At 29.4% G+C, this 10,599-nt stretch overlaps 1 protein-coding gene across 1 annotated transcript in view; it reads right to left on the minus strand.

Annotated features, from left to right (window-relative positions):
- Positions 1 to 10,599, minus strand: part of LOC107453786 (multiple epidermal growth factor-like domains protein 11) — a 52,286-nt gene that overhangs the window by 22,666 nt on the left and 19,021 nt on the right. The window contains exons 5-6 of the mRNA XM_016070735.3: positions 5,329 to 5,430; positions 1,232 to 1,404 (exon numbers count right to left, since the gene is read on the minus strand). Of these exons, the coding sequence (XP_015926221.3) occupies positions 1,232 to 1,404; positions 5,329 to 5,430 (275 nt within the window). The remainder of the gene's footprint in view (positions 1 to 1,231; positions 1,405 to 5,328; positions 5,431 to 10,599) is intronic.

Here is a 10,599-nt window from a genome sequence, read left to right on the forward strand (position 1 = left end):
ATATATATTATAAATTATATATATATATATTGAATAATACGAAATATATATATATAAAATTAAGGTGCCCTCGTTTTGTCTATTTCCAATTTTTCTCGCGAGATTTTCGAACTCGACCGCCACTACTTTTAGTGAAATTATTTACAAAGTAATTAAGAGGAAAGAAAGGGCTAGAAGCTTAAAATATATAGGAAATGATTACTTGCTACTATTGTTCATGTCTTAGAACTTTGATTGCCCTAGCTTCTCAGAAGAAATTTTAGTATTAAAATAATCATTTTTCACATTCGAAGAGGCGTTGCAGTTTTCGAGAAAAAGTTTGAAAGATTCACTGTATAAAGGCTTCCTGCCTTCTCCATTTCTCGCCCACTTTATCCAAAATTGAGGTGAAATATTTTTGATATTGGTGGGGTTCGGGGAAGAAATTAGGAAATTGCTTGCTGGAATATGTAGAAATTCGATTAAATATTGTCCTAAAAAATAAGCAATTTTTGGTGAATTTTTTGCAACTTGGGGAGGGAGTAAATCCCCTAAAATCCCCCTCCTTGCTATATTTTCTCACATTTTTAAACTGTTCACCTTTTCAACTCTTTATAAGAATTTTAATGTTAAAAACAATCCTTTTTACTTCATTTAAAACCAATTCATAGTTACACAGGCATTAAAAATTAATAAACATAAAGGGAAATGGTGCTCTCGGAAAATTGTGGATTATGGGGGAAAACAGGTTTTTTTTTTATTCAGAATAAGGAGGTTATTATATGTAAGATTCGGAAATAGGATTAAAGCTCATTTTTTCCCGTGGTATACTTTTTTTTAATGGTGGGCACTTGGGGTTTGTCCCATTGGCCACAGAAAATGACAGAACTGCTACTCTTTTCTCGTTACCCAGTGGGCTCCTGTGGCGAAGCCACGGCGGTGAAGCAGCGTCGCCCACGTTACACTACCACAAACCCGTCTACAGGGCGGGTCACATTCCACAAAGAGGAAAGGACATCGAACACAGAGAGAGAAAGAAACATCCATGCCCTGAGTAGGATTCGAACCAGCAGCCAATGGCTCCGCAGTCAGACACGCTAACCACTCGGCCACCTGGTCGGCCCGTGGTATACTAATGTTTTACTTAAATAGCGCGATAGGAAGTCTAAAAAATTAACAAAACTGTAAAATTTCTTTCTGAAAGTGATTTAAAGAAATAGGATTAATATGAGCACCAAAAATTTGTAATTACTGGGCATTTCATTTCACAAAACTTTCCTATGTATCCAGGTCTACATAAACATTTATATTCGTCTCCTTCTCGCACTTTGCAATTAGCTCCATTTTTGCATTGGCAAATATTTTCACAATGACTTCCAAACGAGCCCATGGGACAAGAAGTTTCACAATATGCTCCAGTGAAACCTGAAAGATAACATTTCTATGTTTTATAGAATTTTTTTTTCATTTAGCACATACTAATGAGTCGAAGACGTTCTACATTTTGTTGTGTTCAAAACATTACTTATTGGTAAGCTTTAGTACTCTATAAATGTGAATTAGTTTTCTGCCAATAGATGCAATGAAAGAAAAAAATTCCGCAATTTCGAAACTTTCAGAATAAGCACAGCTATGAGGTCATTATTCCATAATTTAATATTAAATAAAAGTTTGCTTTTACGGTTTGTAATAGCAGTGCTTATCATACTAAGTACATAAGGAAAAATAATGTGCAGCACAAGTAAATCTGCTCAGTGTTATGAAACAGTCCTCTTCAGAATTGCTCTCAACAATGGGCATTCATATTTTCAGAATTGTTTTAAAAATATATCTACTAGACAGGGGTCATTCTGTCATCAGCATTGCTGGGCTGTACTCCGTTCAGTAAAAATTCATAGCGAAACTAAACAAAGCAACCTGTCACTTAGCATCAGCTTTGGCTGATTGGCGTCGAAGTTATGAGAATGAAGTTATAATCATTATCTGACTAATGATCAATCATGAAAAAAATCACCGACTCAGCGAGAAACCGGCAGTAGGTAATGTAACGTTTGGAAATTCAAGAAGAGATTTAGAAGTTAATACTAACAACACACTCAATGTTATTCAAAATTGGCTAACAAGTAATAATCTCAATTTATCAATAGACAAATCTGTTTTCATCTAAAATTAATACAAAAACCTGAGGCATAAGCCAGAGAGCTCGTAAACTCATATAAAAAACTGTAATAATCCCATCCTTAGACCATGGTTCATGTACATGGGCACAAAAAATCTCGCATAGAATCTCTAGAATTTTAGACTCAATCCAAAGGAAATTTCTTCTGAATATCACAAGAACCTTTTATTCCACTCCTACAGCTGCTCTACAAGTCTTAGCGGGATTCCCACCTCTCTCAGAACAGATTGCGTCGTTGTCGCGTTCAATTATCATAACTCAACTTAAAAAAGACATTTCCTGTAACAATATAAATTATCAATACAGTACTTACGAGGAAAAGCAAACAATAACGATTTTTCACCCTTCTCAGTCTATCAGTAATTTAATCAGCTTAGCAGAAAGTAAAAACTATAATCGCTTAGATCCATAAAATTTTTTCGCAGACGGTTCGAAAACAAATACTGGAACTGGTTTTGCATTCTTCAACATAAATCATTCTAATCATTACACAATTAATAATAACAACTCAGTCTTCCAAGCTGAACAACTTGCTATTTAAGAATGCATTAGATTCATCAAATCACAGACTTCATGTAAGGCATCTAAAAAATATACAATCTGGTCGGATTTTAAAGCAGTATTATACTCTATAATCAACCCAGGCACGAAAAATTCACTCTCGGCTAAAATACAAAAATTACTCCTTAATACAAATATATTTATCTCATGGATTAAAGCACATGATGACAGAACAGGTAATGAAAATGCAGATGCCCTGGCTAAATTATCGACAATTAAACAACAAAATTACTCATATCCCTTCCCGATCACACATCTTAAGAATCAACTTCAGAACTCTTTATCACAAATTTGGCAAAATTATTGGAACAATTCAGATAAGGGAAGAAGATTATATAAAATTATTAATAAAGTAGATTATTTTAAGACGATACCATCAAAACAAGAAATCTGGTTTCTAACTGGGCATGGTCCTTTTCCATGTTATTTTAAATTTCTAAAAATCTCAGATAATGATCACTGCACGTGCGGCCTTCTGGGCACTCCAGAACACTATCTTACAGAATGCATCTATACAGCTTCATGGCATACTCGTGCATCGAATATCACTAATCTACCAACTTGGCATAAACAATTTATAACTAACAATACACTTAAAACCCAATTATTAGTAGTAATGAATTTTCTTTCTGATAATGATAGTATATTCTGAAATTTTAAATTAAAAAAAAATTATTATATGTTTTGGAATGTTTACCTATATGTTGTAAATACTGTACATATCTTTTCTATTTAATTTTTTATTTATTATTATAGCATTTTAATTACTTTCTTTTATTATTTAATATCTGGAAATCAAAATTTTAATGGAGAACTAAAAAATAAATATTTTTTTATTAACCTTTTTTTTCCTTTATATTAATTTACTTTTCAAAATTCATTTATTGTCACTTTCTATATGTCATATATATAAAAACAAATCTTGTTTAAACTATAATTAATATTTCTGTATATTTGAAAGCAAATTAGTATTTCTGTATATTTGTAAACAAAATTTTAACCTCCTTTCTTTTGAAACTTTAAATAATTGATTGAGGTTTGCTGGAAGTAGTGGCCAGACGCGGATTATACGGTAAGTTGTTTTACTAACCTAGGTACGTATCCGCAAAGAAAGTAGGTAATGTTGGCGATAAACAGTAAATCTGTGGTTACTTCCACTATCTATTTTCGCTGAACAGAACACAAGCAAATTTACAGGATTTTTTTTTAAAGAACGGTTTTTTTTTTAAAAAAAAAAAAAAAAACTCCCCCAAAAATTATTAGCAATTATAATATCTATTTCTTCTACTACAGGTAATGATGAACACATTTTTAGTTTTAAAAATAATTTGAAAGCTAATTTTTATAAATTTGACTTATTTTTAATATCTACGATATCCACAAATAATTATCATTTTTTAATTATATTAAATCAAGTATTTGAACCATTCAACTGCTCTGTTTTTAACAGATGCTCTATACTTACTTAGCTTTTATTTTCGTTAATTGATGACTTTGGTTAAAAGAACAGTTCCACTAATCTTTAATTCGATGTTGTTTTTTTTAAATTGCAATTAAGACTTTTAAACTTTTCAACCTGTAAGAAATCTTTTTCTTTTAATTTTCTTTTTTAAGACGTCCATTAAAATCAATAATTTACTTTCTTCTGTTTCTTATAAAAACAAAAATGTTATAAAACATATGAAAATTTGTAAGAAAAACGTTTCAGAATAATTAATTTTGCTCGTTTAAACACAGCTCAACGATAAAATAGGGCTCTTACTATTGATATATTCATGCCACTAGCTTAGAGAAACACAAGAAATTTTGCGTTATTTGTGTATAGCAGTTCACACCAAAATTCCATCAAGAATAGTGCATCATCAATTGTTCCTATTCTTTGAATTAAGTAATGCGAAAATTTATGATAACAATTAGATATGGTACTTATAAGAGTCAAGAAAGTTATTTACGATGCTATTGAAAGAAAGAACGGTTATTTTAGGATTCATGCACACAAATTCGTGAAATAAAATTAGTTTGTAAATCAAACATATTTATGGCACAGAGAGGCAAAATTGAATTAGGCTTAACAGAACAGAGGCGAATAGCAATTAAATACAATGAAATTATTTAATACAATTGACAAGCATTTAAAAATTAAGATATAATTATCCTGATTACACAACAAAAACATACAAACATTTTGTATCGATCAGACTTGTTTCTGTTATAATCTTACCCGATCTCTCACTAGATCCTAAACAATCGACTGCTATATACTCAAAGTACGCCAAAATAAGTGTTTTTCAGGCTAGCATAATTTGACTGCGCATGCGCATTTTCCATTGTTGGTAATATATCTCGATTAGTGTATATAAATGCTTAATTTTTTATTTGAAATAAAGTGTTTCTTACCATAATATTTTGATTAGCTCAACATTTGTTTTGGAAAAATATTGCACCCCAGTTAGTAGGGTTTATGTAACTTGTTTAAGACATTATTCTTGACAAGTCAGATTACCCGTAACGCCACAAAGCATACATTAGCTAGTTTTTATCAACTTAAAATAGAATTCGGTGTAAAGTACACTGTAAAACTGAATTGTTTATTTAATTGAAATCCTCACCTGGAGCGCAACGACACGTTCCGTTCATTTTATTGCAAGTAGCTCCATTTTCACACAAGCAATTTTCATCACAATTATGGCCATAATGATTACTATCACATTCTGAAAAGTAAATTAATAATTAATTTTTATTGTGCAAGCATTAAACACGTGGGGAAAAGATCATTAGACAATGCCATCCTTCATCTATCAAAAGGTACCTCTAAATTGAATCAAGTTAGCATGTCTTATATACCAGTGAATTGATGCTTAATAATCGTAGTGGTAGTTACGCCACAAACAGTTTAGCCATGCAGATGTGCTTAACAAGGTTCAATTGAGCAAGCAGAAATTTTTCAACCTATCATCGTCTAGTTAATCAAACATCTGATCTCTGTAAAGGATAACATCCCATGGAAAATCAGCTCAATTAGACTTGGGTCTCTTCAATTTTATTCTTTTTTAGTAATTCTTGTGTTACTTAGGTTTTTATCAACTTCAAGAATATTGTTTTCTTAGATCTAAGAAATGGCTTGTGTAGCATATTAAGCTATCACGTGTCTTTAGGTCTATGATTCCCAATTTTGCTGAATTTTAATTTTTGAAACGTTTCACATTTTGACTAATGATTAAAGATAAATATTATTAATAGTTTTCTTAACAAATTAAAAACTGATATTATTTATCCGATATAAGATATTGCATATGTCGCATATTACGCCAGTGTGTATCTTTAAGTCTATAATTCACTATTTTACGTATTCAAATATTTTAAATGTTTCATACTTTTACTAATGATTACAGATAAATACTGTTAATAGTTTTTTTAACCAACTAAAAAAGTCATATTATTTAACTAATCTAAGATATTGTTTATGTTACGTATTACGCCAGTATGCATTTTTAGGTCTGAAATTCATGATTCTACGTATTCGTATATTTGAAATGTTTCACACGTTGACTAATGATTAAATATAAATATTATTAATAGTTTTTTAGCAAATAAAAAAAATGATCTTATTTATCCAATATAAGATATTGCATATGTTGCATATTACGCCAGTATGTATCTTTTAGTCTACAAATCAATATTTTACGTATTTTAATATTTGAAATGTTTCATACTTTGACTAATGATTAAAGATAAATACTGTTCATAGATTTTTGTTAACTAACTAAAACACTCTTATTATTTAACTGATCTAAGATATTGTTTATGTTGCATATTACGCTAGTATGTATTTTTAGGTCTGAAATTCATGATTCTACGTACTCGTATATTTAAAATGCTTCACACTTTGACTAATGATTAAAGATAAATATAGTTAATAGTTTTTTAGCAAATAAGAAACTGATATTATTTATCCAATATAAGATATTGCATATGTTGCATATTACGCCAGTATGTATCTTTAAGTCTACAAATCAATATTTTACGTATTTTAATATTTGAAATGTTTCATACTTTGACTAATGATTAAAGATAAATACTGTTGATAGATTTTTTTAACTAACTAAAAAACTCTTATTATTTAACTGATCCAAGATATTGCTTATGTTGCATATTACGCTAGTATGTATTTTAAGATCTGAAATTCATGATTCTACGTATTCGTATATTTGAAATGCTTCACACTTTGACTAATGATTAAAGATAAATACTAACAGTGTTTTAATCAACAAAAATTTATGTTATTTAAATGAAATTTATTACAATCATAATAATACGTTTAGAAAAATAATATACCTAAGAAAATATTTTTCTGCGTGTGTAACAGTAAAAAGTTGAATCTGTAACAATAAGTATTACTCATTTATTTCCATATAACCCATTTTTCCTTATTTTATTATTTTTTTCCTAAGCTATATAATTTTTAAGACTTCATAGCATTAGTTGTGTCCTCTTATGAAGACTAGAAGAACAACCATTATGCTTCAAAAATAAGTTGGCTTTTAATAATTTAAAAGTAAATAAGGTGTAAGAAGTGATGTGTATTTAAACCCTTTTGAAGGCCGTGGTAAGTATACTTACCACCACGTTTTACCACTTTTAATTCGGGTTTCCATTTTTCAATAACTTCAGCTTTCTTGAAGTGAGTTTGAATAAAATTGGTAACCATTTGTCACTTTTGAAAAACGTATAAAAGTATAAAATACATAATTCCTTTTGAAGCTTGTAGCATTTAAGGAATTTATTTTATAAATAAAGAAAAACAAAAGTCAGTAAGTTCCAAATAGGTCATGTTAAATATATTCACCACCAAAAAAAATGGCCATTTTTATAAACTAAATGAGTTTTTTTTTTATATCAATTACTGTTCTCAAAACAATTTCAATTCCAAAAGTACTTTAACTTACCTTTACTAGAAATAAAGGGCCCGTTAAAGGGTTAAATAATGCGCAATATGTTTTTATGAATTGCTTAGAACTTATCATTACAAAAAAATTATATTGTTTTTCTTCTTATTATTATTATTACTAAAAGTACAATTATAATTAGGTAAAATGCAATATTACATATTACCGTAAAATTTTCTCCATATTCCTTTTTTACTAGTAAGAAAAATTTAAAATTCACAATTAACCTTTGGAATAAAATCTTCTCAATTTTAAAATAAATCCTGAATATAAATTAGCAAATTTGACTTCACGGCATTGTCAACATTTAGAGTAAGCTTTATCTCGCGGATTTGAAATTTCAATGAGCAACTGAATTCCGGAGAAAAAAGAAAGAAACTGAATTTCATTTCAAATGCACTCATGAAATGAAACGTTCGGTGCTGCAGAAATACTTAATTCGAATTCCCTTAGAAAGACTGTTTTCCAGTTTCAAAGATAGAAAAAAATATATATACCAGATCTTTGAGGTACTATTTTAATGTAGAATACACTGTTGTCTGACTTTGCACAGTCTTAGTTTGAATTGTTCCTCCTCACCGGGGAAGTAATCTTGCTTCGAAAACTGGAAGTTGAGTAAATAAACAAGTGTGTACACAGGAATTTTACAAAACATTCTTCAGCTGAATGTAGATCTTTTTTTACCCACATACAAAGAACAGAATAGAAGGAATTTAGCAAATGTATCTGGCTTTTCAGAGTAATGTCGTCCTACGACATTTGCATCAGAAAGTTTCTTTGGTGATTTTTCTTTGCTGTTCAAAGCAAAAAATAGTTTCCCTTTTATGTACAAATACTATTACTTTAGACAAATTGAATTTTACGTAAAACTAGAATAAGTTTAGAGTTAATGAAAAAATCTAATTTTTTATTAAATTACCTTTGTATATTTTAAGATCTGAATATAATGATGTGAAATTCGACTTATGCATACATAAGGCTGCCTATGTTATTAATATGTTAAAATATAAATTTTAGGAGGGGCCGGGGTAGCCTGTTTTTCAGGGTGCTAGACACACGTTCGTGAGAACGGGAGTTCGAATCCAGCCGGTCGAAAACTACGCGTGTAGTAAATGGTAACTGGTGCACGTTAAGTCTGTCGGGTCACAGAGTTTTCCTTTTTCCCATAACAAAACTAATACAAAATCGGATACTGAATTGGAGATAGATCGTTCTCCAATTTAGGTCAATATTATGTTCTGTGGATGAATAAATGGATGTATGAATGATTCCGTCCTATAAGCGGGAGCGACGAATGAGTGTGGCAGAATTCGAATTTTTGACCATAGATGGAGTCACTGGAAAACAAAAACTATCGCACCAATTGCCTTAATAGTCCACGGCAACAACACAATTGTTAGGAATATTAAACGACATTACTAAATATAACTAATTGCCAATTTTTTTAAAAGGATCATGAGCTTCCATTTAGCTTAAAATAAATAAAATAGTTTAGTAAAATATTATAATACGATTCTTTTGCTTCACAATAATCTTTCTTCGTAATAAAATTAGTAAAGATTCATTTATTTTACAAATTACTATTTCACGATAATGATAATAAAAATCTTATCATTTCTTTTCTTTTCATAATGTGTTTTACATTAATCATACTAATATGCAGAATCTTAAAATTACATAATTAAAATATCAGAAATAATTATAGTTGAAAAGTTATGCTTCTTTTAATTTGTTTAGTTAGACTTTTAATATATGCCATTTCAATAGATTCATATTAATTACTTAGTATAATAAAATCAGAAACTCCTCTTAATTCATATATTATGCAGAACCCAAAATATATCTAAATTACTTTTACTGATTACTAGCTAGCTTTAATTATTAATATTTACTTTTTCTACACTATTCGCTTCACTAATTAAAATAACACAAACCTTTAAATTATATTTATCAATAGCAAAATTTTAATGTTTCTTTTATAGCTATTATTTCTGTACTCATTTAATCTTTAAAAAAGTACGTTGAATTAATAATGCGATTTAAATATTAAGAATTGTTTATAAAAAAAATTATAAATGATTTCGAAAGTCTTAATTCACAATTTTTAAAAGCAAAACATTTATTTCAAGAAAAACAACTCTTTTAAAAAACAATCACTGTCAAAGATGCTCGAACTATAATATCTTGGCTACAAATATGGCAGTTATCATTTAATTCATAGCATCATTAGGTTAAATTAAACTTAAGAATATAAATTGGCTCCAAATATCAAATGAACTGGCTGAATATTGTGCTTTGTTATTTCAATGTATGAGCACTTTAAATATATATTAGTAAAACACCTATTTCCGAAGTAAGTAAATTTTATGAATCAAACTCTAGCATTGAAACATTCAGTAAATTATGTTGTTAACCCTCTCTAACCTGGTGGGACAAAGGGGTGGATTGGGTTCCAAGTTACAGGTTTCAAAGTTACAAGTAACGCAGATGGAAACGCAAATTTTACCATAAAATCCATTTTTACCGTAAAATATCATACTATAAATTTTGCAGTAATATTTATTTAATTAAAGTGATTCACTAATTTTGCTCATATTATTCCTTTCAAAATAACGGAATATCAGATTTCTCTTCCCGCAACATGTTCGGTAAAATGGATTTTACATAAAGAGTGCCGGCTCACGGGTTACCGATATTTTTCACTATAACTTGATCCAGAATTTTTTACAGTGTGGACATAGGGCTAATGTGTACAGTCCGCAAAAAAAAACGAATCACCCTGAATAACTTTTGTTCTAATGATCGGATTTTCACGAACTAAGTGTCAATCTTAATGGTTTCTGGACGGGACCTCAAATATGCTAATTAATTAGTGCTAACTATTAATTAAGTTACGAAATCAGACACAAAAACGTACTTTCTCTGAATAAACAT

This window comes from Parasteatoda tepidariorum, chromosome 7 (assembly GCF_043381705.1).
Source record: "Parasteatoda tepidariorum isolate YZ-2023 chromosome 7, CAS_Ptep_4.0, whole genome shotgun sequence".
NCBI lineage: Eukaryota > Metazoa > Arthropoda > Arachnida > Araneae > Theridiidae > Parasteatoda > Parasteatoda tepidariorum.